We start from the raw sequence: 16,213 nt of genomic DNA on the forward strand, positions 1-16,213 counted from the left end.
AAAAAGACACATATAGACAACAAATATCAAATGGTAGATGCAAATCCTAGTAAGTATATTAAATGTACATGAAATAAACACTCCAGTAGACATTAGACTGGCATAATGGATTTTTTTAAGTTCCAGTTACAAACTTACTACAAGAGACAAACAAAAAGGTTTGAAAATACAAGGATGGAAAAAAATATACCACACAAACAGTACTGAAATGTCTATGCTAATATCAGACAAAATAGACTTTAAGAAAATCCTAAGGAATTCATACACATACAGAAACCCTAATGAGAACTAATAAACAAATTCAAGGTTATAGATTATAAGATTAATATAGATAAATCCATTGTTTTTCTATACACTTGCAATAAAAACGCCAAAAATTAAGTTAAGAAAGTAATTCTATTTACAATGGCATAAAAAAGAATGAAATATTTAGGGATGAATTTATCAAAGGAACTGCCAGATGTACTCTCTGAAAACTATATCTGACTGTTGAAATAAATTTTAAAAGACCTAAATAAATGAAAAGACACTCTATGTTCATGAACTGGGAAGACTCAATATTAATATGGCAATTATCCCTAAACTAAACCATAGATTCAACACAGTCCCTGTTACAATCCCAGCTGGCTTCTTTGCAGAAACTGTCAAGCTTATTCTAAAATTCATATAGAAATGCAAGGGACTCAGAACAGCCAAAACAATCTTTAAAAAGGAGAACAAAGTTGGAAAACTCATCCTTCCCAATTTCAAAACTCACTACAAGAAGCTACAGTAATCAACATAGTATAGTACTTCCATGATGATAGACCTAGAGATCAATGAAACAGAAAATCCAGAAATAAACCCTTTATTTACAGCAAACTCATTTTTGACTAGGGTGTCAAGACAAGAGGGAAAAAGTGGTCTTTTACAAACAGTCATAAACAACTAGATTTCACATGTAAAGGAATGAAATTGGGGCCCCTACATCTCACAACATAGGGCAAAACATGGAGTAAAACCTTTATGAACTTGTATCAAGCAATGTTTTCTTAGATATGACAACAGAAGTACAAGAAACTAAAGAAAAAATAGATAAATTGGACTTCATCACAATTAAAACTTTTTTACTTCAAAGGATACCATTAAGAGAGTGAAAACACAACTCACAGAATGGGAGAAAATATAAGCAAAGCACATATCTGAATGGAACTTTAAATCAGAATATAAAGAATTCCTTATATATTTATATATAATAAATATATAATATATACATGTATACTGGAGAAGGCAACGGCACCCCACTCCAGTACTCTTGCCTGGAAAATCCCATGGGCGGAGGAGCCTGGTAGGCTGCAGTCCATGGGGTCGCGAAGAGTCGACACAACTGAGCGACTTCACTTTCACTTTTCACTTTGATGCATTGGAGAAGGAAATGGCAACCTACTCCAGTGTTCTTGCCTGGAGAATCCCAGGGATGGGGCAGCCTGGTGGGCTGCCGTCTATGGGGTCTCACAGAGTCGGACATGACTGAAGAGACTTAGCATATACATGTATAATAAATATAAAAATATGTCTGTATAATGAAAAGACAAATAATCCAATTAAAATGGGCAAAGGATTTGAATACACATTTCTCCAAAGATGATGTACAAATAGCCAATAAGCATAAAGATGTTCAACATTAGCCACTAGGGAAATGCAAATCAAACCACAAAGATATTGGGCTGGCCAAAAAGTTTGTTCCAATTTTTCCATAAGATGTTACAGAAAAACTCAAAGTTTTTGGCCAACCCAATAGCTTTGAGGTTTTGGTTCTCAAGTTCATTATGAATACAATAAGAAATTACTTTTCCATTTTGAATGAACAAAAAACTATGTATTATACAGGCCTGGCTTCCCTGGTGGCTCAGACCGTTAAGTGTCTGCCTGCAATGCGGGAGACCCAGGTTCGATTCCTGGGTCGGGAAGGTCCCCTGGAGAAGGAAATGGCAATCCACTCCAGCACTCTTGCCTGGAAAATCCCATGGACGGAAGAGCCTGATAGGCTACAGTCCATGGGGTCGCAAAGAGTCGGAGACGACTGAGAAACTTCACTTTCACTTTATACATGCCTAGTTAGTTCACTGTGGCTAAAAGGTTTACCTTAAGGAGGACACAAGGAAAAATTGAATTATACAAGACTTTCAAGTTAGTGATGGATCTAATGTAAGATTAGTATAAAATTTTACATTTTCTCTTACCTGGTTTATTTTGATCATTCTCTTCAGGACTATGAGTATTACCTCTATAAGAGCTAAAAGGCTGGCTACTCAAAAGGTTATCACACTGCAGGCTGTGGCACAAGTTCTCAAGAAAGCGAAGAACAAATGATGCACTGTTCACTGGAGGCAGCTGGATGGAATGAATTTCCCCATCAAAAGCAGCTATGAAAAGATGTCAGAGTCACATCATAGAAAGATGAGAACCAAAACATCAACAACACAAAAAAGCCATCAATATAGGAAATATAAATCTAATGTGTGATTTTTGTAATTAATAAAGGAATAATCTTAAATTATATAAGTTCCTCTCATTCAAATACAATAGTCTGAACTAAGAAAAGCATTCTCATTTTAAAATATTCATAAAGTAAACAACAATAGAAACCCACTGATCTACAATACTTTCTACTCTTCCAAACATTGAGTGAAGTGAGTGAAGCCACTCAGTTGTGTCCAATTCTTTGCGACCCTGTGGACTGTAGCCCACCAGGCTCCTCCATCCATGGGATTCTCCAGGCAAGAATACTGGAGTGGGTTGCCATTTTCTTCTCCAGGGGATCTTCCCAACCCAGGGATTGAACCCAGGTCTCCCACATTGCAGGCAGACGCTTAAACCTCTGAGCCACCAGGGAAGCCATGGGTACAAATGCAGTATCTGATGACACAATCATGAAAGCCATATGTATTTTATCCCTTAATCACTTCTTGAATCACATTTTTATTTAGAGATTCTTATAGTCTGTCTTCTAAAAAAAAATTAAAATATATTAATATAAAGCTCACTTTATCCATAGTGAGCTTAATAAAGAAGGTAAAAGGAAAAATCTGTACCTCTTACCTCAATTTACAGTATTACTCTGACATTATTAGTTTATTTTGAAAGTTAAATTTTTTAAAACAGGGTTAAAAGTCTATAAACATATAATTATTATAAATATTCTATATATTAATAAAATAAATATTCAAATATTATCATTAATAGAATAAAAATTTAGAAAATAATCTATGTATTTTATAAAATCTTTGCCTTCTTGAAACCTAAAATCCAATTAGAGAACAAAAGCTGATAAAGGATTAGATGTGCATACCGGTTATCACTTCTCCTCCACGATCATCTGGCTTAAGGAATTCGAAAACAGTCTTACTTTGAATGGCACAATCCACACAGGCCTGCACCGTCTGCCGGAGCACCACATTGACAGGGCCTGGGCCAAAGTGGTCTGGCAGCTGCTGGATTTTCTTCTGATCCAGGTGAGGGCCACAGTTTCCATGTTTGTTTATATAGACACAGACTTGATAAAAAATGTGTATACAGATATAACAATGAGATTGGTTAGAAGGAACATAAACACTACATAATCACTATATATCCCATTAGCCACACTTCACTCAAAGAGAACCTAAACATAGTTAATATCAATGATCATTTCTGTTACCTAAAAAATATGTAAACATAGTTTCACATTGTGTAAATATATTAAACCTAGAAAGAAATAATCCAAAAGCTTCTTCAATTTTCTACATATCTGTCCAAACTAATTATAGAAACAATAGAAATTTTAGTAGCATCACAAAACAATTCTTTGCACATTCCCATATTAGATAAAAATGGCTTAGAGACAAGAATACTTTCACTTTTTTATTGCAGTCACGGTGCAAGAATTTTCTTTCAAAACTGGTCATCTTAGCACATTCCTTTAGGACTGAATTTATTTTAAATCAACAATACTGCATTTATTCATTATGTAGTATTTTCTAAAGTAACCACATAATTTAAGATATGTGTCACACCAAGTGGGCTTTATCCCAGGGATGCAAGGATTCTTCAATATCTGCAAATCAATCAATGTAATTCACCACATTAACAAATTGAAAAATAAAAGCCATATGATTATCTCAAAAGATGCAGAGAAGGCCTTTGGCAAAATTCAACGTCTATTTATGATAAAAACTCTCCAGAAAGCAGGAATAGAAGGAACATACCTCAACATAATAAAAGCTATATATGATAAACCCACAGCAAACATTATCCTCAATGGTGAAAAATTGAAAGCATTTCCCCTAAAGTCAGGAACAAAACAAGGGTGCCCACTTTCACCACTACTATTCAACATAGTTCTGGAAGTTTTGGCCACAGCAATCAGAGCAGAAAAAGAAAGAAAAGGAATCCAGATTGGAAAAGAAGAAGTAAAACTCTCACTGTTTGCAGATGACATGATCCTCTACAAAGAAAACCCTAAAGACTCCACCAGAAAATTACTAGAGCTAATCAATGAATATAGTAAAGTTGCAGGATATAAAATCAACACACAGAAATCCCTTGCATTCCTATACACTAATAATGAGAAAGCAGGAAAAGAAATTAAGGAAACAATTCCATTTACCATTGCAATGAAAAGAATAAAATACTTAGGAATAAATCTACCTAAAGAAACTAAAGACCTATATATAGAAAATTATAAAACATTGATGAAAGAAATCAAAGAGGACACTAATAGATGGAGAAATATACCATGTTCATGGATCAGAAGACTCAATTGTGTGAAAATGAGTATACTACCCAAAGCAATCTACAGATTCAATGCAATCCCTATCAAGCTACCAGCTGTATTTTTCACAGAGCTAGAACAAATAATTTCACAATTTGTATGGAAATACAAAAAACCTCGAATAGCCAAAGCAATCTTGAGAAACAATGGAACTGGAGGAATCAACCTGCCTGACTTCAGGCTATACTACAAAGCCACAGTCATCAAGACAGTACGGTACTGGCACAAAGACAGAAATATAGGTCAATGGAACAAAATAGAAAGCCCAGAGATAAATCCACACACCTATGGACACCTTATCTTCGACAAAGGAAGCAAGAATATACAATGGAGTAAAGACAATCTCTTTAACAAGTGGTGCTGGGAAAACTGGTCAACCACTTGTAAAAGAATGAAACTAGATCACTTTCTAACACCATACTCAAAAATAAACTCAAAATGGATTAAAGATCTAAACGTAAGACCAGAAACTATAAAAATCCTAGAGGAGAACATAGGCAAAACACTCTCCGACATACATCACAGCAGGATCCTCTATGATCCACCTCCCAGAATACTGGAAATAAAAGCAAAAATAAACAAACGGGACCTAATTAAAATTAAAAGCTTCTACACAACAAAGGAAACTATAAGCAAGGTGAAAAGACAGCCTTCTGAATGGGAGAAAATAATAGCAAATGAAGCAACTGACAAACAACTAATCTCAAAAATATACAAGCAACTCCTGCAGCTCAATTCCATAAAAATAAACAACCCAATCAAAAAATGGGCCAAAGAATTAAATAGACATTTCTCCAAAGAAGACATATGGATGGCTAACAAACACATGAAAAGATGCTCAACATCACTCATTATCAGAGAAATGCAAATCAAGACCACAATGAGGTACCATTTCACACCAGTCAGAATGGCTGCGATCCAAAAGTCTACAAGCAATAAATGCTGGAGAGGGTGTGGAGAAAAGGGAACCCTCCTACACTGTTGGTGGGAATGCAAACTAGTACAGCCACTATGGAGAACAGTGTGGAGATTCCTTAAAAAATTGCAAATAGAACTACCTTATGACCCAGCAATCCCACTGCTGGGCATACACACCGAGGAAACCAGAATTGAAAGAGACACGTGTACCCCAATGTTCATCACAGCACTGTTTATAATAGCCAGGACATGGAAACAACCTAGATGTTCACCAGCAGACAAATGGATAAGAAAGCTGTGGTACATATACACAATGGAGTATTACTCAGCCATTAAAAAGAATAAATTTGAATCAGTTCTAATGAGGTGGGTGAAACTGGAGCTGATTATACAGAGTGAAGTAAGCCAGAAAGAAAAACACCAATACAGTATACTAACACATATATATGGAATTTAGAAAGATAGTAATGATAACACTGTATGCGAGACAGCAAAAGAGACACAGATGTTTAGAATGGACTTTTGGACTCAGAGGGAGAGGGAGAGGGTGGGATGATTTGGGAGAATGGCATTGAAACATGCATACTATCATGTAAGAAACGAATCGCCAGTCTATGTTCGATACAGGATACAGGATGCTTGGGGCTGGTGCACGGGGAGGATCCAGAGAGGTGATATGGGGTGGGAGGTGGGAGCAGGGTTCAGGATTGGGAACTCATGTACACCCGTGGCTGATTCATGTCAATGTATGGCAAAACCAATACAGTATTGTAAAGCAAAATAAAGTAAAAATAAAAAAATTGTTTTAATAAAAAATAATAATTTAAGAAAAGATATGTGTCACAGTAAGTCCTAATGACCTGGAGAAAATTTTTCATTAATTTTAAGAAAATAAAAATGTTCTTTCTATACATGCTGAGGTTCACAAAAGAAAATTTTAAGAATAAATGCTTTCCTTAGTATAATAAAAGCATTTACAATTTAGAAGTAAATACCCTATAATCACAGTCAAGTTTCCTTAATTTTTCTTCACTGAGAATCAAATTCTAATCAACATACAATGTATATGATTATTACCAAAAAGAAAATATACTGTCCCCCTAAATCAAAAGGCATGTTATTTTTCTCCACTGCTTTATTGCAAAATTTTCACCTATACAAAGTCTGTATTTAGTACAATAAAAACCCATTAATCTCACTTTCAGCATGTTGAAATATATGATAATTCTCAACTTTTTGGCAACAGCCAGAGAAGGATCAACCCTGTCATAGAAACATCACCTACTAAAAACAACCTGAGGTACTGATGGCCTTGACAAAGTTCTACTGAGCACAAATGAGCTAAACAAGGATTTCAATGTTTATACTCATTTAGTCAGTCTCACCAGCTAATGGACTAAAAATCAGAAATAATAAAGTGACAAAATGGGAAATGTAACAATAATTATTTTTAAAGTGATACCTATTTCAAGAAATTAAACTATAATTTCTTTTTAGCAAGAAAAGAAAAATTGAGGGGAAAAAGTCCAGGGAAGAGAAGAATGTAAGAGAAAGATAATTAAGAATCTAGGAGAGGAAGCAATAAAACTTGCTATAAAAAAAACAGGAAAGGAATAAGGAAATCTGCAGAAGATGACAAGTCAAAGGGATTAATTAAGTTTGGGTGCCTGTCATTTCACACTCTTTACACAGCAAACAGCAATTTAAAGTCATCATGTCCTTTGACAGGCAAGGATCTGTGAAAATTTTAAAAGGCATTTTAAAAAGGTTTGAGGTAGCTTTAAAAATATATACAAGACAAAAAGACAAATTGTGAAATGAGATAATGGGAAAACAAGAATAGATTTGACAATAACACAAATGTTATAAATTTTACCAAGAGGGATAAAATATCTTAAGGATGCTGAATTTTCAAGTGACTCATGTATTTAAACAGACTGTTTTTCCTTAACATCAAAATAAACAACTAGAATTTCAAAATATTTTAATACGAAAAATTCTCAAAGAAATGCTTATTATCATCTTTTCTCCCTCTTACTTTCAGGATTTCAAAGACACTGAATATAATACAACAAAAGTACTAATTTTATACTCTTAAAAATCCTAATTTACCTGTAGACATCACTATTTTAGATGACCCAGGGACAGCATCCTTATCATATGAAACGTTACCACGTTCTCTGGCCAGTGCATTTAGAGAAGTTGAAGATGTGGAGCAAATGACAGGAATACATTTTCCCTGTTAAAAAAGAAAAAATTCCTAGATAAGGAGATCAGAAAATCATTGGCATCACTGGTCCACAAATGATCAGTTGTCAGAAGTCCTTTGGGATGGAAATTCCTCTGTTACAAATTGCAGTACTTTTCAAACTGTGCTAAGAGAAGATCATAAGCTAGTCAAGTAGGAGAGGAAGAGACCAAGAGACTAGGATTCCCAATGCTATCCTTGCTCCACCTAGTCATACCTTAGCCAAAATAATTATTATGTAAAACTTGTGGTTTGTTTGTTGCTTTTTTGTTTTTTAGCTTCCCAGGTGGCTCAGTGGTAAAGAATTTGCCTGCTAATGCAAGCAATGCAGGGTTCCTGGGTTGGGAAGATCTCCTGGAGGAGGAAATAACAACCCACTCCAGTATTCTTGCCTGGAGAATGCCATGGACAGAGGAGCCTGGTGGGCTACAGTTCATAGGGTCTCAAAGAGTCAAGACACAACTGAGCATCCATGCATGTAAGTTTTATACACTCTGGAAATCTAATCCAGCAATTCATCAAATGAGGTTGGGGAACCTTAACAAGGCAGAGGACAGTTTGTCCTCAGAAAGCAGTCACTCATCTGGGTTTTTACTGTATCTAGCCTGCATTTCTCCATATTACAAATGATAATTTTGACAAAATTAAAAGTGGCTTGCTAAAGTCCATACAGAATTATGCCCACTGTATGTAAGAACAAATGTCTTCTGGGTATTGTTAAAAATCACTAGCGGTTTATATTATATCAGCTCTTGACGTTTACTAGGAGCTAACTTCAAACAAGACTCTCCAGTATCAGAAAAGAGGACCTTGGGCCTAGAAAAGGTAATAACAGAGATATTTAAAAGGCAGGGACAAAGGAGAAAAGGCAGAACACTCAGTGCTGTTGGATTTTTCTTTGTTTAAATTAGTGACTGTTATCTGGGTTCATAGTATAGCAGTAAATTATGTTATTTTTAAAGTGTTGTTGTGCACCTTTTCATGTGTTTGTTAGCCATCCATATGTCTTCTTTGGAGAAATGTCTATTTAGTTCTTTGGCCCATTTTTTGATTGGGTCGTTTATTTTTCTGGAATTGAGCTGCAGAAGTTGTTTGTATATTTTTGAGATTAGTTGTCAGTTGCTTCATTTGCTATTATTTTCTCCCATTCAGAAGGCTGTCTTTTCACCTTGCTTATAGTTTCCTTTGTTGTGCAGAAGCTTTTAATTTTAATTAGATCCCATTTGTTTATTTTTGCTTTTATTTCCAGAATTCTGGGAGGTGGATCATAGAGGATCCTGCTGTGATTTATGTCGGAGAGTGTTTTGCCTATGTTCTCCTCTAGGAGTTTTATAGTTTCTGGTCTTACATTTAGATCTTTAATCCATTTTGAGTTTATTTTTGTGCGGGGTGTTAGAAAGTGATCTAGTTTCATTCTTTTACAAGTGGTTGACCAGTTTTCCCAGCACCACTTGTTAAAGAGATTGTCTTTACTCCATTGTATATTCTTGCCTCCTTTGTCAAAGATAAGGTGTCCATATGTGTGTGCATTTATCTCTGGGCTTTCTATTTTGTTCCATTGATCTATATGTCTGTCTTTGTGCCAGTACCATACTGTCTTGATGACTGTGGCTTTGTAGTAGAGCCTGAAGTCAGGCAGGTTGATTCCTCCAGTTCCATTCTTCTTTCTCAAGATTGCTTTGGCTATTCGAGGTTTTTTGTATTTCCATACAAATCTTGAAATTATTTGTTCTAGTTCTGTGAAAAATGTTGCTGGTAGCTTGATAGGGATTGCATTGAATTTGTAAATTGCTTTGGGTAGTATACTCATTTTCACATCACTCATTATTAGAGAAATGCAAATCAAAACCACAATGAGGTACCACTTCACACCAGTCAGAATGGCTGCGATCCAAAAATCTGCAAGCAATAAATGCTGGAGAGGGTGTGGAGAAAAGGGAACCCTCCTACACTGTTGGTGGGAATGCAAACTAGTACAGCCACTATGGAGAACAGTGTGGAGATTCCTTAAAAAATTGCAAATAGAACTACCTTATGACCCAGCAATCCCACTGCTGGGCATACACACCGAGGAAACCAGAATTGAAAGAGACACGTGTACCCCAATGTTCATCGCAGCACTGTTTATAATAGCTAGGACATGGAAACAACCTAGATGTCCATCAGCAGATGAATGGATAAGAAAGCTGTGGTACATATACACAATGGAGTATTACTCAGCCGTTAAAAGAATTCATTTGAATCAGTTCTGATGAGATGGATGAAACTGGAGCCGATTATACAGAGTGAAGTAAGCCAGAAAGAAAAACACCAATACAGTATACTAACACATATATATGGAATTTAGGAAGATGGCAATGACGACCCTGTATGCAAGACAGGGAAAGAGACATAGATGTGTATAATGGACTTTTGGACTCAGAGGGAGAGGGAGAGGGTGGGATGATTTGGGAGAATGACATTCTAACATGTATACTATCATGTAAGAATTGAATCGCCAGTCTATGTCTGATGCAGGATACAGCATGCTTGGAGCTGGTGCATGGGGATGACCCAGAGAGATGTTATGGGGAGGGAGGTGGGAGGGGGTTCATGTTTGGGAACGCATGTAAGAATTAAAGATTTTAAAATTTAAAAAAAAATAAAAAATAAAACATTTTAAATCTTAAAAAAAACTTATTTATAAACATTAAAAAAATAATAATAAATAAAAAATAAAGTGTTGTTGTTTAGTCACCAAATTGTGTCTGACTCTTTTTCGAGCCCATGGACTGTAGCCTGCCAGGTTCCTCATCTATGAGAATTCCCAGGCAAGAATACTTGCCTTCTCCCAGGATCTTCTCCAAGGGTCTTCTAAACTGAGGGATTGAACCTGCATCTCCTGCACTGGCAGGGGAATTCTTCACTGCTGAGCCACCAGGGAAGCCCTTTTAAAGTATACTGAGTTTTAAATAAACTTCCCCAAAGATAAATACACCCATGCAGTATTTTCAGTGTGGCTTTGAAGAGGTCAAACACTATTCAGTCTTAAGTTTATCTAAGATTCTACACCTTTATACTTAAGAGTACATTTCTTACAGACAAGATGTATTTGGATCCTATATATAACAGTTTACATCTGCTAGTCCCAAAATCCCAATCCCTTTCTCTCCCCCTTCCCCCTTGTAAAAAGCCTTATACACTCTTGGTACATTCCTCAAGGGTGTCATAATACTCTTGTTGTTGTTCAGTCGCTAAGTTGTGTCCAAATCTTTCGAGCCACCAGGCTCCTCTGACCATGGGATTTCCCAAGCAAAAATACTTAAGTGGGTTGCCATTTCCTTATCAAGGGGACCTTCCCAACCAGGGATCAAATCCACGTCTCCTTTATTGGCAAGTGAATTCTTTACCACTGAGCCATCTGGGAAGCCCATATAACACTCTTAGTAAATCCTAAACTGTATGTTTAATAATAAGGCACTACAGAGACCCATAATAGAAATTAGTAGGAGATACAACTAACCTTTCTTCCTGAGTGTGGGCCTTTTTTCTTTGTTGTGGTATTCTTAACAGAACTTCCCTTCTTGGGGACTGAAGGATATCCAGGTGGTTTAGGCCGACCTGATTTCTTAATCTGATGTGTTGGTAATATTATAGCACTGTTCTGTGGAGACTGCATTGAGCGCTGAGCTGCCTTGGAAGGAGGCGGCTGTGTTTTTGTGGTATTCTTTGTAACAAGAACTGAGAGAAAAAACACACAACACAAAAATATGATTAAAGTAAATGACATAATTAAAGTATTTTCTTCTTGATTCAAAAGACATTTAACTCAATCTTTAAAAAATATTCCAAAGGTTACTCACTAAAAACCACCTGAAATAAAGGTACCATTTAAAATCAAGTTACAGATATTTTAGATTATCAGGAAATAGTCTAATTCTCTAGAAAAAATAAAGATGCTCTTATAAGAACCAGTAACTTCAAACTTACCTGGCACACCTGAAAAACTCTATCAATTTACCTTTTGTCTGTTTCTCATATTTCTAGACCTTGGCAGATAAAAGTTTCCCCTTCAGAAAATACTGTCCAATGATGCCATATATAGGAATAATTCTGCCCATCAATATAGAAAAACATAAAGCAGCTACAATGGCTCCTGTTTCATCTTCTAAAGGTCAAAGGAATCCCCCTACTTGATTTTTAATGGCTAAAATACATTATATCCCTATATGTATATTTAACAGTAAAGTTTTATAAGCTACAATATAGACTCTACATTAACATTGTCACAGAAGGACTGTCATATCCAAATGATTTGAATTTATTACTTGCAGCCCAATCAAGACAGCTTTAATATTTCAAATGAAGGTTACTTGCCAGGTTACTCTTACATATATTCAAAGTTAAGTAAAAAGATATTTTTAGTATTAATCCCTTAATTTCATTAGTACAAAAAAATGACTTTTACATAGTAAATAGTACTGATGTCAGAAAGTCTTTACAGGAAGAGCTGAGCTACCAGGGAAGCCCCCTGACCCTGTATACATCTATGGAAAAAAAAATCAACTACTTTTATTAGGTCTCTGGTAGCTCAGCTGGTAAAGAATCCGCTTGCAATGCAGGAGACCCAGTTCGATTCCTGGATCAGGAAGATCACCTGGAGAAGGGATAGGCTACCCACTCCAGTGTTCTTGGGCTTCCCTGGTGACTCAGATGGTAAAGAATCTGCCTGCAATGTGGGAAACCTGGGTTCAATCCCTGGGTTGGGAAGATCCCCTGGAGGAGGGCATGGCAACCCACTCCAGTATTTTTGCCTGGAGAATCTCCATGGACAGAGGAGCCTGACGGGCTACAGTCCATGGGTTGCAAAGAGTCAAATAAGACTGAGTGATCAAGCACTGCAATTTTATCTTGAGAGCTTTGTTTTACAACTTAAGGCTTCCCTGGTGGCTCAGTGGTAAAGAATCCCCATTCAATGCAGGAGACGTGAGTTTGATCCCTGAGTCAGGAAGATACCCTAGAGAAGAAATGGCAACCCACTCCAGTATCTTTGCCTAGGAAATCCCATGGACAGGGGAGCCCGGCAGGCTACAGTTCATGGGGTCACAAGAGTCTAAGACAACGTAGCAACCAAACAACAACATTTTACAATCTGAAACGAATTTACCACTTTGCTTCTCCCATCCTCAAAGACTAGGTGTAAACTGACCTTTTATGGAGAATACCACATCTTCCCTGCAGCCTTTTTATCTACCTAGTCACCAAGTCAAGAGGGTGGAACACCTCAGCTGCCAGGGCAAACGGAGGACCACTTAACTGCCGCCTTCTCTTTTCCCTTCCCCTTATTCATAGTAATTCACCTACTTACACCAGCCTCTTTTTAACTCTTTATCATCATCTAATTTATACTCCATGCTCATTTCCACTTTTTTCAAATAATTCTAGCAACATAATTCACATTAGCTCTACTTACAGTCTCCCTGATATCATCTTCAGGAACTGATCATACTTCTGATGCTTCATCATCCTGACCTAATCATTAGACAATTTGTGAAGCTCTTCTACCTCTAAGATAATCAACTGTGCTCCCCTTGTCTACATCCAGCTTCCTTATCTGTCATTTTTGCTTCATACCAACTGATCATGCTTTTCATTCTCATTATAAGACTTAGTCACAAGCCCTCTTCATTTTCATCCAATCTATTAGCTATCTTCTGGCTTTACTGTACTTCCTATTAACCTGCAACCAACTGTCCACCTCCACCAAATCCCATAACTAGTATCCCTTACGTTATCACCCCCTGATCTTTGATCATGTCCAACATGTCAGCTCCAACCTCTGAGTCACACTCTCATTTGTTTTCTCTGGTCCTGAGCTATAGAACAAAGGTCAGCAATCTTTCTGTAAGGGACCAGACAGTAAATATTTTAGGCTTTAAATGTCACATGTGGTCTCTGTCACACAATCTTCTTTGTCTCTTCAGTTTTTTTTAATCCTTTATGAATATAAAAGTATTCACAGCTCACAGGCTACATGTGGCCCTTCAAATTATAGTCTGCCAACTCCTGTTACAGAACATTAGGATATGGCTGATCACTGTAACATCTATGCTAATCTCAACTAAGGTGTCACTGCTTTGAACTCACTGATTTCCAAGTATGTTTCCATGGCAGAACATTCCCCCTCTTTTAAGTTCCTCTCTCCCTCTCACCTTATTCCTTTCAGCAAATGACCTACCTTCTACTTTAAGAAAAGATTAAAGGCTATCTTGTAGGAGTGATCATAACCATCCCATTTCTTCATCTTCAGTTCAGTTCAGTCGCCTCAGTTGTGTCCAACTCTTTGTGATCCCATGGACTGCAGCACGCCAGGCTTCCCTGTCCATCACCAACTCCCAGAGCTTGCTCAAACTCATGGCCATCAAGTCGGTGATGCTATCCAACCATCTCATCCTCTGTTGTCCTCTTCTCCTTCCACCTTCAATCTTTCCCAGCATCAGGGGTCTTTTCAAATGAGTCAGTTCTTCGCATCAGGGGGCCGAAGTATTGGAGTTTCAGCTTCAGCATCAGTCCTTTCAATGAATATTCAGGACTGATTTCCTTTAGGATGGACCAGTTAGATCTCCTTGTAGTCCAAGGGACTCTCAACAGTCTTCTCCAACACCACAGTTCAAAAGCATCAATTCTTCAGTTCTCAGCTTTCTTTATGATCCAACTCTCACATCCATACGCGACTACTGAAAAAAACCACATCTTTGACTAGACGGACCTTTGTCAGCAAAGTAATGTCTCTGCTTTTTAATGTGATGTCTAGGTTGGCCATAGCTTTTCTTCCACTTTTACTTTCTCCATCTTAAAAGACTCTTATTTTCATTCATTCTCATCTTCTCCTCTTGTATCAAATGAAGTTTTCTCTTTACTCTCCTAACCAAATCCCCTTTCACTTAAGTCCATAACTATCTTCTTTGGTTTCTCTGGCATTTTACAGTTTCAATTATCTTCTCTCTTCACAGTATTTAATCACTTGATCCCCAAACTCTTGCTCTTTCTTACAACATATATATATATATATATATTATTATATATATATATATATGGATATATATATATCCCTTATTTTTGAAGTTTCCTTCCCTAGTTTCTGGTACTTTCTAGGCCATGCATAAACCTTCCTTCCACTCACTACCATGATACAAAGAAGAATCACTTATTCTTGATATTTAAATTTCCTTATTATTCTGTGTTTCCTTAGCCTCCTATAATAAAGCTATTCTTCCTCCAACCACTTTAAGGTCAGTAATGACCTCTTCTTAGTAACTAAATCCAAATAAATCCTTATTCTCTTGATGAATCTCTTCAACTTCACAGTTCTGGTCCCTACCTTTTAATATATGGCACAAAGAAAAGGAAATACGATTGGGGTCTGGACCTGAGGTTAAATTCCTGCACTAGATTAGTTTAAGACAGAACTAGCAGTACAGGAGGTCCTCAAAAAATATTTACCAAATAAATGAAAAATCCTTTCAACCTGCAAGCCAATGTTTCACCTCCAAAACAAGTATATTTTATATAAAGTATTACATAGTAACAAAACATTACTTTGTGGAACATGGCAAATGTAATGAATGTTAATATTTGATATAAAAAATGTTGACATTTGATATTAATAAATCATGGGACACAAATATTTGAGCTGTAGCTTCAAATAGTCTCCCAAAATATAATATTCTCTTTTATAATAAGAACTTTTTGATGCATGGTATAAACATATGTATGAGCAAAGAAAATGCTCATATTATAAAAAATTTTATGTATGAAAAAAATTTTCATTTTAGAAAGCAAGCTTTTTCAAAGGCAAAGATTCAGTTTTGGTTCACGGCCATATTCTCAGCACCTAGAACAAAATACTTTTTAAACTACTTTAACTAAAGAGGAATGACTAATCATTCAATACACTGAACAGCAAAATAAACTATATACACTATACATATATTTTCATCTCTCCTCCAAAGAGCAATCATATAACATATAAACACCCATGCTAAAACTCTATTCAGTATTAAACTATTTTAAAGGAAAATAGATCTGTTTAAGACATAAGGTTAAAATTATATATATAGCACTACAACCATGTGTTCATAGTGGTAACAGTAAAAACACCTTTGAAAACAGTATATAAAATATATATAGAAGAATATGCTAATCATCTTCAGTAAAACTTTTATATGAATACTTAACACAAAATTTACCTGGTTCCCTCAGCTTTTCTTCAGGGT

The 16,213-nt window shown here is 36.2% G+C and overlaps 1 protein-coding gene across 1 annotated transcript; it reads right to left on the reverse strand.

Moving 5' to 3' along the window:
- Nucleotides 1–2,210: 2,210 nt before the first annotated feature.
- On the reverse strand, nucleotides 2,211–13,351 carry LOC102173544 (sex comb on midleg-like protein 2; the record flags this gene model as incomplete). The annotated part of the gene is made up of 5 exons (XM_018045485.1): nucleotides 13,306–13,351; nucleotides 11,461–11,678; nucleotides 7,823–7,949; nucleotides 3,332–3,535; nucleotides 2,211–2,405 (listed from the first exon to the last, which is right to left on the reverse strand). Coding segments are annotated over exons 1-5 (790 nt in total), but the record flags the coding sequence as incomplete, so codon positions are not given.
- Between the last annotated feature and the right edge of the window lie 2,862 nt (nucleotides 13,352–16,213).

The sequence above is a fragment of the Capra hircus genome, unplaced genomic scaffold, assembly GCF_001704415.2.
Source record: "Capra hircus breed San Clemente unplaced genomic scaffold, ASM170441v1, whole genome shotgun sequence".
Classification (NCBI taxonomy): domain Eukaryota; kingdom Metazoa; phylum Chordata; class Mammalia; order Artiodactyla; family Bovidae; genus Capra; species Capra hircus.